This window comes from Misgurnus anguillicaudatus, chromosome 20 (assembly GCF_027580225.2).
Source record: "Misgurnus anguillicaudatus chromosome 20, ASM2758022v2, whole genome shotgun sequence".
Classification (NCBI taxonomy): Eukaryota; Metazoa; Chordata; class Actinopteri; order Cypriniformes; family Cobitidae; genus Misgurnus; species Misgurnus anguillicaudatus.
Window position 1 is genome coordinate 19,964,619 of NC_073356.2, and position 14,138 is coordinate 19,978,756.

Sequence of the window (14,138 nt, forward strand, 5' to 3'; positions counted from 1 at the left end):
ATGTCATCCAAAATGTTAGTGTCTTTCTTTGTTCAGTCGAGAGGAAGTTGTGTTTTTTGAGGAAAACATTCCATGATTTTTCTCATTTTATTGGACTTTAATGGACCCCAACACTTAATGGTTTTAATGCAGTTTAAAATTGCAGTTTCAAAGGACTCTAAATGATCTCAAACGAGGCATAAGGGTCTTATCTAGCAAAACGATTGTAAAAAAAAATTCACTTTTAAACCACAACTTCTCGTCTTCCTCCAGTCCTGTGACGCACCAGCACGACCTCACGTAATACGTCATCATGTGAAGAGGTCACGCATGACGTATCGAAACTACGCCCCAGTGTTTACAAGTGTGGAGAAAGAGGACCGTTCAGACATTGTTGTATGTAGAATGATACTAATTAATGTATTTGTGTCAGTTTATTGTTTAAAATGGTCCGCAAGTGTGCGTTTCATATATGTAACACTTGACCTTTCCACGTCATTACGCAATTACGTGAGGTTGCGCGTCACACAGCCGGAGCAAGAAGAGAAGTTAACGTTTAAAGGTGCAGATTTTTTATTTTTCTTGCCAAAAATGACAATCGTTTCGCTAGATAAGACCCTTATGCCTCGTTTGGGATCATTTAGAGTCCTTTGAAACTGCAATTCTAAACTGCAGTAAAACTGTTAAGTGTTGGGGGCCATTAAAGTCCATTAAAATGAGAAAAATCCCACAATGTTTTCCTCAATAAACATAATTTCTTCTTGACTGAACAAAGAAAGACATCAACATTTTGAATGACATGGTGGTGAGTAAATTATCTGGATTTTTTTTAAGAAAATGGATTTAAATAAGAAAAGCTAAACAGGATAACAAGGGAAGCTCAGGTGAGGGGGGATAACCAATAATGAATAATTAATGAGGAAACAAAGGGGCGGAATCAGAGATAAGACACGGAAGCACACAGCTCCAACAAAGGCCATGTGCTACCAAACAAAACATGGGCACTGCCACGATCCTGCCACATGAACTATGAATTACTGTACTCTGACAGGCTGGCAGGATCATGACAATATACAGTGTTTGAAAAACAAATATGTTCATTCTTTTAATGGTTTAATGATGTTCCTTTAACAGCAGTCTCTACCTGTAATGTTATCTCTGGCAGATTGAGGAAACTTCCATTCATCCACTTGTATGGACGGGCAGCTGACATCTGTAAGAATAGAGAACAGTCAAGTTGCAGCAGAGCTTTTCCTGCCATCTGGGAAAGTTTTCATGTGTAACAAACTGTAAAGTCAATCATGATCAGTCCTGTCAAAACTTTTTCCTGGGCGCGAGGTAAAAGGGGTAAGGTGATCAAAGATTGTCTGGCACAGACAGACATCATCTAAGATGCTGAGCTAAAAATAGCACCATTTTCTGTGAGAATCACTTTCCCATAATCCAACTTTATAAAGAGGAGGACACTGACAGTAGGTCTGACTGATGGGCGACACATGAGTGCAAGGCCTTACCTTAAAAAGGTACATGCTATGGTATTTGTATCAGAGAACTGTTCGCACTTTAAGCAGAGTTTTTGTTGCAGTTTTGGTCTTTTAATGGGCCCAATCACCAAATGCGGAGTTGAAAAACCCTCTAAATGCATCTGCCATGTTTTCTTGTAGAGCATGTTTTTATCACACTCTAAAAAAACAAACGGTGCCATATAGCACCAAAACTGTTGACCTGAATCGTAACCATAAAAGAACCGTTTTTAGTGCCATATAGCACCGGTGAAGCACCTGTGTAGAACCATATAGGGGCCATATAGCACCACTATAGCACCACATTTGGTTCTACATAGCACTATATGGTTCTACACAGGTGCTTCACCGGTGCTTCACCGGTGCTATATGGCACTAAAAACGGTTCTTCTATGATTACGAGCAAAGAACCACTTTTGGTGCTATTATATTTAGGTTCATTAATTTCACTTTGATGGCAATGAAAAGGTTATTAGTGAGTAGGGTTGTGCCGATAGACGATTGTATCGACGATCATCAGACATAATGCTAATAGCGGGCTTTCATGACAATAGTTGGGAATAGTTATTATCAGGTTTTCCCGCAGCATTTTGCAGTTCGGGTGGCCCGCCTAAGCTGGGAAACCCTACCGCCTTAACTAGGTCGTCAAAAAAAAAACAAATTAGCTCGCCACACGGGCGAAATGAGAAAGACGTGGTCCGGACCGTCACTGTCTGGATAACTAGCCAGTTGATAAAACATCTTGGAGAATAGCGCGGACGCGCTTCATACCGCAAGCATGCACGCGGGCCACATGGCCGAAATGAGATAAAGACGTGGTCCGTCATGTCTGGAGGATAGCCAGTTGATAAAACGCGTGTCCATGACAACTGTAAGACTTATGTTTTGAGTTTATTTATTTATTCTTCAAAATAAAGTTTTGAGTTTTTAAAAAAAATATTAAAAATTTTATCATGACGCCCCTTTGATTCCTACACCCCTTCCCCGCCCGCCCAATCCTACCACCTCAACTAACAAATTTTCTGCGGGAAACCCTGATTTTTATAATCATCAGTTTCATTTTAACATGCGCATTGCATGCTTTTCCTCGCATGAGAGAGTTTGTGGGCTTTACTTTGCGTGAGAGAACTTGTAATGCGCGGAATCCTTCTCGCACACACGTGGACTCAATGCGCGCATCTTGGACTCTTGCTCGGACCTGAATGTGCGCGGCATGGCTTCTTCTAGCACCTGAACTTCTAATACTCATGGCTCTGACATTTCTTTGCACTAGAAAGGTTGTTAGGCATGCAAAGGGTTAAAACCAGCACGTTTGTTGTTCCCAGTCCCTGGCATGCAGAACATTTTAAAGCACCTGGACTTAATGATGCGGATGGACTAATGGCATCAGTTTTAAGAAGGTCGCGGTCATGACAGTGTTGCCCTTGCTTCTTTTTGTCCACCAATCAAGTGACTTGTCATAAGTAAAAAATGTATAAATAAATAAATAAGTAAACTACTGCCCCAGCCCCCGATACTATCGTATATCGGCGATCTCACAGGCTGCCGATAGGACAATCTCAAAATGGGGCATATCGCCCAACACTATTAGTGAGTAACTGAAGTGCCTTATTTTAAAAAATGTCACTTTAGTCATTTCATTGGCATAAATATTACGAAACTGAACCACACATTAGGGGGCACTGTGATCCATGTGACTGCCACATTTGGGTTTTATTCAGGTCCAAATACTAACAAGGAACTCAATTTTAGAGGGCATCTATTTCATTGCTAAAACCAACGTTATTTTGTGTATTTTGTGTATACAGCGTGTTCGCGTGATTTATGGTTAAAAACACATTATTTTCCACATACCGTACATTTTTGTAGCTTCAGATTTCACTCTCTTCCTGAAATGCACAGATTTTATACAAAACTCAGGGAAAATCGACATGGTTAAGTGGAATTTCTGAATGGCCTGAGGCCGGGATTAAGCGGATTTGAAGCAAAGGTATTTGATGAACATATAATACATGCCGAGAGAATTCTGTCAATAATATCATTATCTCATTTTTGACGGAGGTGGCCGAGAGCATTCTGTCAATATCATTATCTCATTTTTGACGGAGGTGACGATTAGCGGCTTTTGCATCTGAGCTCCTCAAATACAGAAAACCTATTTTGAAAAATTATCAATATTTTAAGCCTTAACAACATTTCATAGGGAATTGACTTATGCTGACTTCTTAAGATTCTTCTTTTTGCCAAACTCTAAGTATTGCATTTATGCATTAACAAGCTGGAAAAATTCAATTTAAGACAGCTAATAAGTAAATAAATGTCAAATATATTTATGCACAGAATTAATTTAATACTAAAAGGTATTAATAAAAAATAGTGTAAATAAAACCCACACTGAGTTCCTGCACAGCACTCAAGCTTGATCAGCTAGAGGTTTCTTTTGAATTCAAATGCTTGGCTATAGCTGTACTAGCTTCACTGACTTTTGCAAAAGAGCCAATTTCTCCTAAATGCAGACTTAGGACACAACATTTGAAAGACACTCTTCTTCTGTGTGAATCAATGTAAGCGTTTGTGAAAAGAGGAGTTTTAATCAGCTTGGTATGAGTAGCTCAAAGACATGCATCAGTCAAAGCACATTAGAAAGTAAGCGTGATTCAGCAGAACGTCAATTAGATGTTTCAGAGACCAAAGGGGTACAGTATGAAAAACTTGAGCAATAACAGCAATCATCATCTCAGAGCCGTCTCATAAGGTGCAAAAGCATGATGCTTTTCCACATTTCTTTCCTGTCAAGTTACAAAGAGTTCTTTTTAAATCTACAACACCTGAATCACCCCACAGCTAACTCAGCACACATCGATACGATAGGAAATGCTTCCAACGCAAAACTTATCTGACACATGAGGAATTCATTTTGCATTGTTCATGCATTTTCACTCTTGAAATCAGACAGACTCGGCTAAGTCCCTTTTCTTCTCTGTTTTACAAAGCTCCCTGCTTTCGCACGGCAAAAGGCGGGATTAAGACGCGGAGATGTCAGGGAGGAGATAGGAAAGCTGGAGGCGGCTCTTGCTCCTGAGGGAACGTTGCAAAGTTGAATGGAGGAGGAGAAAAAAGCATTTTAAGCACAAAGAGTGCAAGCACGTCAATGGATGTCAGGGAAAGATAGCGCTTTACAGTTTAAAGTTTGGGTTTAGAATGATTTAGGTAAGATTTAGTAGCTTCTTAATTTACAGATATGAACATGCTGACTCAGCAAAGGAGGAAGCACAGTAAAACTGTTAGGTTATAGGAATAAAAGTAAATAGCTTACTTTAACACATCTATTTTTGAAAAGAAAGTTTGAAACTAAATAGATATAATAGTTGCTGGTAAAAAAAAACATTATAGTCATGTCAAAGCATATTCTCATTATCATTAACAATATCCTGAAAGCAAATAAATGTGAAAGACTGCTTAGTGTCCCACCCTCGCTCACAATCCCGCACACAGTCTCTGGTCTATTGGTCCCTAATTGTAGTATTGTTTATTGTATATTTTTAGGTCATAGAGTTGGCCTTAAGAAACTCATTATGAAGAAAGTCAATTGGGACTTGGCACAGCAGGGGTGTGAAAGCAGCTTCAGAGAGCTGTGATCTGTCCTGGGAAACACAAGCCCGGAGAAGTTGAGGATTTAGTAGGATACAGTAAATGGTAAAACCAAAATAAGGTTACATTCTTTCACTGTAACCTTTACCAATGATCAAATTCTGTTCAAAATACATCAAAACTGACTGCGTAAAGTGTGAAAAGAGCATTGGAAATAAACTCCATGTGAGCTCAAACTCAACTTGAGCTTTTTGTGTTGGTATAAATAGCAAAATAAAAGAATAGAAGTTTATATGATAATATTTCAGTAGCTTTTTAAGTACTGCAATATTTTAGCTCATTACACTGCATTGATATTCATATTTTAGGGAAAACTATTTTTAGTTATGTTTTTCAAAATAATAATTTTGGGAAAAATAATATTGACCACCATTCAGAAGTCTTTGCAAGTCTGAGAAGTTGAAACATACTGTAACATTAGGACAACAAAGCACATGTATTTATTTATTATGGACTATAATCTAAATACAATATAAAGCAACTTCAATGCAGATGATAAAATGTATAACAAGTTAGTGAAAGATCGCAATATATTATACTACACTAAACGAGAGCCCGACCGATATATCGGCAGGCCGATATTATCGGACGATATTGGGCATTTTCCAAACTATCAGTATCATAATGGCCGATAAATGAATATTTAAAAAAAAAACGAATGAAACAGCCTTCAACCATGTCATAAGTGTTACCATTGTATAGTTTGTCCACCAGCGGGCACTCTACAACCTCCCTGTTGGCAACACTCGTGTACAACGCGTCACACATCCTGCAACCTGCTGATCCAGCCAGAGTTGGGCAGAGAGAACAACGGTTAAGTAAAGTCATGGTGAGTTGGTCACGAGACAATAAAAGAAACAAGTTTCTTTTTAAAATGCATTATCATATTATTTTAGTTAAAACTCATTAATAACTACAAATAACTAATGTTAGGGAAATCTGTTAATGTTTTGTTGCGCGTTTCTGAAATAAAAAATAACAAAAATATATCGGAATATCGGATTTTAAAACCAACAAACATTTGTATCGGTATCGGCCTTCAAATTCCTTTATCGGTCGGGCTCTACACTAAACATAAAAAATACAATATTCTCATATCATGACCCAGACATCTATTGTATTGCCAGATTCCTGTGGTTTTCCAGATCTAACACATCCAGTATACACAATACAATAAAAGGCTGAAAGTGTGGCCATAGACTGACACGTTTTTACCTCCTGCCTAAAGACCCACATCAAACCTGAGAAGAGCTGAACTAGCAAAAGTGTAAAGAAACAACACCACATTCTAGCAGAAATGAGTGACACGGAGTAAGTGTACACTATATCCACACAAAGATTACACTTCACAATACTTTTCGAACAAGCAGAGCTTCCCGTGTTTTGTTATGTTATTCGGGCACTGACCAGGTGTTCCAGTATGAAGGACAAACTAAAAACTCAATAACACAGAGATCGTAAAGTGTCAATCAAAATGTAATGAAAGTTTCCCTGACATTGAGGGGTACCAATTTACTACGTGTTATAGATTACTGACATAAAACTCAATTCGCTGTATGAGAAAGACAGCGAAAGATGGAAAGGTCCAGAATTTCCACCACCATATTTTTAAGGCATAGCCTTGGCAGTCTTACAAACAAGGCATTATTTGACATTTTCCATTTTAAGTAGTACCAGACCTAATAAAAACATTGAAGGAAAACCATACAATGATGGCAATGAGCACTTTGGATTTTAGTCAAGTTTGGCCAATTTTTTAATCCTCTGTGGCAGGAGGAGACGACACAGATGTTCATTGAGCAAACATATGGGACATTCAGATGCATTTGCACAGAGGGCAAATATTCATGCTGTATCTATTCATAACTATCCAAACTATGAATTTTACATAAACTCCTGTTACATAAAATCCTGTTTTTATTGTTGTTTTAACATCTATGTGGTGTTTTTGAATATGTAACAAGCCATGTGCAAATTCAAAATTCAACACCATTGTTGAGTATTTTCTCCATAAAATTGGTCTCATTCCGGCGGTTTAAAATCACCTTGGTTTCTATCGTCACAAACAAGTAAACAATCATATCAACACAGTCGAATGAATGGATCAGTAGTTTGAGTTATAGATATTATGTATGGATGCCTCATAGACTCTCCGCTGAAACGATTTTAACGATTGCTTCAGCTCTTCTTCTGTGCTGCTCACACATTTAGGGTAACGGTACATTTACACGTGGCGAAAGTGTTAACGCTTGACAGAAGGCTTGTCTGAAGCGTGGCCAACAGCCAATCACAGTGGCTGCAACACATGCGGTCTTGCATAAACGTAATTGGCTGGCTTGCATTAGGTTATTTGAATAAGGCGATCTGATTGGCGGACGCACGCATTGGCGCTTGAAAAGTTGAGAAATGTTCAACTTCTGCTGGGAGCAACGGCAGTGATGCGACGTTGACGGATCCACAATTCAGTTTGGCAATGCATGACGTCACCCATTAAGAGTACATGAGAAGCGTTAACGCTTTCGCCCACGTGTAAATGTAGCATGAGCTGTAACCTGTTAAAATCAGCTCTTAAATATTTACATTTTCATTCAGGCATTTAGCAGACACTTTTATCCAAAACGATTTACAAAGATTAGGAAACAAAAACAGCTTAGTGCTGCAAACGCGCAGTTCACGTATGGCATGTGTGAAACTGAACTTAGCGGTTATGTGTATGAAACTGTCGAATGTAGCATCTATTTACAAATATATCTATGGTCCGAGGAAATGCGAAAGAGTGGAGGCAGGGACTAATTTGCATATTCATATATACAGTATATGGTCCAAGCCCTGCCATTGAGTTAAGGTGGGGACTAATTTGCATATTCATAAATCTGCATATCGTCGCTGTCCGATGAAAACCACGTATGTCCATTTTGCCGATTTTTAGATTTTTCAACTGATTGAATGTCCAGGTTCATTTCCGTATTCGGTATGCTTCACATATCTAAATGGCCAATGAAAAGTTGTGAAATCAAGTCATCTGATTTTCACGTATATCCATTTGGTGTCAAAGCACAGGAAATACAGGGAGTAAATAATTGTTCTAAAATTTTAAACATGTCTACCCAAATAAGCGATATCCTGATTTACAGGCTCCAGTAGGTTTTTAAAATATCATAATTTGTGTGGCAAGCAACATGAATTACAAAATATATGTATATCTGACCTGCCTGAATTGCCATTTGTTGACCAGGCCCTTACCTTCAGCTGATGCCATCCGACCCCTATGACCCATCCAGATGGTCAGAACCACCAGAGAGGACCAGATGACCCTCATGACGCCCTCCTTTAGCTCCTTAACATAAGGCAAAGATAAGAACAGGTGAGGAAAAAGTATAAGAGGAAAGTACTTACTCATATCAAGAGAAATGTATTTTAGTATATTCAAGAAAAAAAAGGCACTAAGAAATATTATAGGCTCGGGCTGAGGGCTCTGCTTTTTGACACCAGTGTTATTATATTTAATTTAATAACATGTGTCTGTGGTGAGCTTCAAATTATTACTGGAAAGCGTAAGATAGCATGTGGGAGCAGTCACAATCAATACCGTGGTTAGGGGCCAGATTAATAATAGTGACTATTAGGGAGGATGAGTGCTTTTCAGAGTATAAATTGTGCTAATGATCCATAGCGTTTGCAATAAAGCTTTGTAACCCATGACGTTTGATGATTAGCATTACTGTGTCCATCTGTCCCTCTCTCCAGAAGTGTCTCACACACACACACATAGGCTATAAAATTTGAAAGCAAAATGTTAAGTGCCCCCTCATTTGTAAGTCACTTTAGATAAATGTACTGTAAATATAAATGCTGTCATATGAAAGACAGCAATACATAAAATATGAATGCTGGTTCCTTACAATAATGTCAAATGAAAGCAGCAATACATGAAATATGGTAGCCGGTTTAAAGGTAGTGCAGGCAATTTTAGACAGGCTAGCCATAGCAAGCTAGCTTCAGTGTTGCCAGATTGGACACACAGAACTAAACAACCAGACTTACAAATCACATGCAGTGCATAATTTTTTAGATACAAATAATAATTTTAATTTCAATAAAACACAAGGCCTACACCAGAAACCTCAGAAGAGTACTATACTTTAATTGTTCTTTTGCTACTATTGTCAAAACTACAGCTCTTCTCTAATAGGCCAATACTCAAATCAATGCATTAAAACTTTCTTTTTTTATTAGTAGTACTGGCCAGGCCAGTATGCACATATATTATGCTGGAGAGTAGCGGTAGTCCCATGCGATTTCTAGTGTTATCTTTCAAAAGATGACAGGATTCCCCTGAACCTTATTGGCTAAACTAAGCCATACCTAATTTAAACGTCTTCCTGCATTATATAATTTATTTTATAGTTCGTTTTCATGAAAAATTATTAAAAAAACAATGTTTATAGTCAAAAATAAAAACGTGCCCGTTGCATAAAAAACAGCCCAATTTTTTCCAGTGGGACGTGACCAAAAAGAGCCCAATTGGGTGGGAACTCGTCCAATCTGGCAACACTGGCTAGCTTTGAAAGCATAAGCTTCCACCCTCCCTTTAGAGTGCTCTCCAAAGCCACGCCTCCTCCAAAACACGTGAACTCTGCTTTTAGCTATTTTTATGATCCAGATGTTGTTTTTGTCGTAGCCATTTCTAAATCTTCTTTTTCCTGTGGCATTTGTTGTCGGTTTAGATGAAACGTAAGGTAAGGTAGCTGGATTTTTGCTTTCAATTCTCGCTCTGTCTGCGTAGGTGTGCTAGGGTTGCCAGATCTGCATATCGAAACCTTTCCAATGGCCAATTAAAACTACCCCAGTTATCCTAGCCCAAGTATCAAAACATTGCTTTTAAAAATAAAATCATTTAATTGACAGCTGCTGAAAGCAAACAGCTAACTAATTTAATACATATGTTGCAAAAGCCAGACTGATCACCTAAACTAGTAACAAGAAAGTAAACTAGCTGGTTTGTTGCAGATCTAACATGGTCTACCAACTGAATTAGCTAAGCTCATGACCATCTTAAACCTAGAAATCATCTATCATGTTTCTAAACCAATTTTAAGTAGAATTTCCAGCCTGCTGTTGACAATAATATCAGAATGTTTTCTTTTATGTGTACATATTTCTGTGAAGGGCTGCTCAACTTGAACAATATGCAGTAACTTGCTAAATAATGCGATATGCAATACGATAATGCTTTACATTCTTTCTGATTATTGATCATCTTCCACATGCACTAAGATTTGCATGCCAGTCTCTCTGTTATCCGCATTAAACTAAAAGTTGAACTGAATACTAACAAGTATATTTCAGTCTTTATATGTGTCCACAAAACCAACATAAGCTCATATTGCGGTTTATAGACACGCTGTTCACTCAAAGTGACCCTCACTCCCTCACTGGCATGTCTTAACGTGAACCTGTCAGACTGATGTATTAGTCAAAAAAGCCCGAGGGCAAGGTTCTCTTCTTGGCCTTTTACGGCTTTCTTGTAAATCGGAGCCTGCCGGTGATGTTTGGCGCATAATCTGCATCCTCCGAACTGAGGTTATACAACCTGTAGGCACTGTACCAGTTGAGACAATGAACGTTTCACAGAACATAACATTTCCCAAAAGTATGCACTGCTTTATCACCTACCTACGATGAGAATCGCTCGCATCGTAACTGGCGCAGGCTTTCCAAACATCTGTTTGCATCATTCCACTTCAGTTATTTACAATGCACTACCTCGCTTTTCGGTGCAAAATCAACATTGTTCTAGTAAACATGACAACATCCATTTCAGGTGAGCGAGGTGGAGATATAGTCCATTTACCTGCATTCAATGCCTCTGGGCAATTTCTCATTATCAATGGCTTTCATGCACAAAAAAAGAAATGGAAATTAAAGCTTGTGCTTGTTTTGTTTCACTTTGTTTGCCATGCAGTAAAAACAGCTGGACTCCACAGATAAAATAAATGGTCTCTCTCATATTCTGTCTTGGCTCAGTGCCCAGCAATCTGAAGCCTATAGTGGAAATGACAAAAGCACTAGTTAGTGAATCAAGAATGTGGCTTGAAAACACACCAGGGCCACAATTCATAACATTTCAATGAAAGACCGATAGTTACAATCAATCTTTTGCATGCGAAAACAATAATTCGCCACCTTCTAAGAGAATAGCTGAAACAACAATGTGCATTTTTAATAAACAGGCACTTTAATTGGCCATTGTTAAAGTTTTCTAAATGTCTACTGTTTTGTAGGCTGCTGACAGGAAGGAGGTTGTCAAGAAGGTGTGTATGTGTGTTGTTTTCATGTCAGAGCCTGAGAGATCATGGAGAGAGAGACTGTTATGATAAATTTCTCTTAAATTCAGTTCAAAGGTGCAAACAAGTGACAAACCTATCACAAAAATCACTTTAGACATCAGATGGAGAAAATAGGAGCTCTTGTACTGTGTATGATTTTTATACATTTGTACATTTAAATATGCACATTACATATAAAGTGCATCTTTATCAGCATGTTCCCTGGGATCACACCCATGACCTTTGCATTGCTAGTGCAATGCGTTACCAGTTCAGGTACAGGAACCGCATTTAGCCTGAGATGGGAACTGCAGAGTCATGTTAAGAACGAAGGCATGCGGTTACGAAAACCTGCCAGCTACAGAGCCACATCAAACATGAGCAGAGAGATTTATAATCTGCCCTGTGGCATTTGTAATCATGTCTGCAGCACTGTTTAACCTTCAATTAAAGCTGATTAACAATCATTATATTTTATTTTCCTTACTCCATATTGTGTTTCTTAAGTTAAAGACTAAAACTGTTGCAGTTAGATAAAGCAAATGAGAACAGCATGTGTCCACAGGTTATGCAGCAAGCGTCTCCACCTTTTCAACTCCAATCTGCATTAGGAGCAGACGGTAGTTTCATCAGACAGAGCATGAGCATATTTTTCCACTGCCTATTTGACTCCCATAGGCTGATTTAAAAACATCCCACCTTAGGCAGAGAGTGTGCTGAAACGGTTTAGAGATCGTGAAGCTGCATCAAAATTTAAAGCATCTTGCCAGGGAGTTGCAGCAAGCATCTCATTGTCCTTCAGAGTATACTCTGAAAAAGTGGCATCATAACTGACAAGCCGTATTTGCGATGCTTAAATCCAGAAATGATTAGGGACGTTTGCGATTGCACAGCTGCGCGTGGCAGATGCTGGCACGCGTCTCCTCCTCGTACAAACAGAAGCAGAGGGATGTGATGACATTCCTTCAGGCGTGTGTGAGGACAGCGCGCGGCGAGCGCGTGAACTGCCCTGAAAGTGAGCGCGCGCTGAGACGCGCTTCTACCGCTGGGGGCCACGAGTAGGGCAACAAGTCAAAAAGAGTTTTACCGCAAACCAAAGTGGTAAAATGGATAAGAGAAAAGTAGTAGGCTACTTTAACTAATTGCATGTATCTAACAGCAGCGTGTGACAGTATAATCACATCTGTACATTTAAGTAATTATCGTAAATAAAAATTATAGTAGTGATCGATCTGTAACAGAAGGAACTTCTTATACTGTGAATCGTTCAAATGCAAAATATTGTGCTGGCAATGGCATGCACTGCAAAATAAGTCAATATAAAAAAACTTGCGTTTTGCATTGGACAATACGTAAAATAATCAATAGCTGCGTTTCCAAGACGTCTGAAACGTAGAGATTCCCCACAGGACTGATAAAAAAAACCCCACATAACTATACCTTAGCAATTGTTAATCCAATAAATTATGGCAACATTAATCCTCAGAAACTGTTCTTGATGTAATCCAGTTTGGTTAAAGAGCTTCCAAGAGTCCTCTCCTGTGTGGATAAAGTTTTTGCCTTTCTTCAGCTTCTTTCTCCCCTCCCCTTAAGTTGTTTTAATAAACTTTCCCCTCGCTGTGGTTCCTCCATGCGAGAATCTCCAGGATAACGTGATGACATCATTTAGTGCGGAAAACATGCCGCAGGCTTTTCTTCTCGCGCCCGCCTCATACAAGTCCTGCTTTGTTCCGTTTCTGATTTCCAGCCATGATTCTAAAGTGGAGGAACTTACAGTAAGACCTACTGAGTATGTTATAACACAGATTGTGCTGGTCAGACCAGTTATCAACGACGGACAACTAAAGTATTACAAATATTAGACGAATTCCAGGCGGTTCTTCCATGATTCTTCCAAACAGCCTCATATAATGAGACAGAGGTTTCCCAGATAGCAACACTTTATGTGACGAATCTGGCACAAAGTAATTCATTTTAAAGGCAATAATAACTTTATTTAAATAGTTCAAATGAATTACTTTGTGCCAGATTCGTGGATTTCATGGAAAAAAATTAAATTAAAACCCACTAAAACTCAAAATACCCGTTCATCCATTTTTTTTCGTTTAAATTGGCCGAATTGGTATTTTGAGTTTTAGTGGGTTTTATTTTCGTTTGTTTCCAGATTTCTTTGTTCTTTAAGCAGTTATCTTTATAAATAAATAAATAAGCTTTATGTTAGAGTAAGAGCTTGACATCAGCCCGGTTTTTATTTCCAAATGAAACGGAATGTCTGCCCGACATTAGAGCTTGACATCAGGCCGACATGGGTTTTGATGTCAACCTAATTTTCATTTTCAACCGAAACAGAACGTTTTCCCGAGGTTAGAAGTCGACGTCATGTCTACCTTGTGTTTTGACGTCAGCCCGATTTCCATTTCCAACTGAATTGGAACATTATCCCGACATTAGAGCTTGAAATCTGGCCGACGTTGGGTTTTGATGTCAACCTCATTTTCATTTCTAACCAAAGTGGACGTCTACACAATGTTACACCTTGACGTCAGGACGACGTAAATTTATGATGTTAGGCCGACGTAACAGCTTGTGTTTTGACGTCAGCCCAATTTCCATTTTCAACCGCATTGGAACCTCATCCCAACGGTAGAGCTTGACA

The 14,138-nt window shown here is 38.7% G+C and overlaps 1 protein-coding gene across 5 annotated transcripts in view; it reads right to left on the reverse strand.

The window, feature by feature from the left end:
- The window catches only part of col16a1 (collagen, type XVI, alpha 1), a 120,807-nt gene extending 107,545 nt beyond the window's left edge, over positions 1-13,262 (reverse strand). For 2 of the 5 annotated variants that reach the window (XM_073858263.1, XM_073858261.1), the window contains exons 1-3: positions 12,923-13,261; positions 8,397-8,490; positions 1,124-1,192 (exon numbers count right to left, since the gene is read on the reverse strand). In XM_073858263.1, the coding sequence (XP_073714364.1) occupies positions 1,124-1,192; positions 8,397-8,472 (145 nt within the window). In that variant the 5' untranslated portion in view covers positions 8,473-8,490; positions 12,923-13,261. Of the gene's footprint in view, positions 1-1,123; positions 1,193-8,396; positions 8,491-12,181; positions 12,330-12,922 lie in introns of those variants that run through there. The other 3 variants (XM_073858264.1, XM_073858265.1, XM_073858262.1) reach the window with 3 other exon arrangements.
- Positions 13,263-14,138: the final 876 nt, after the last annotated feature.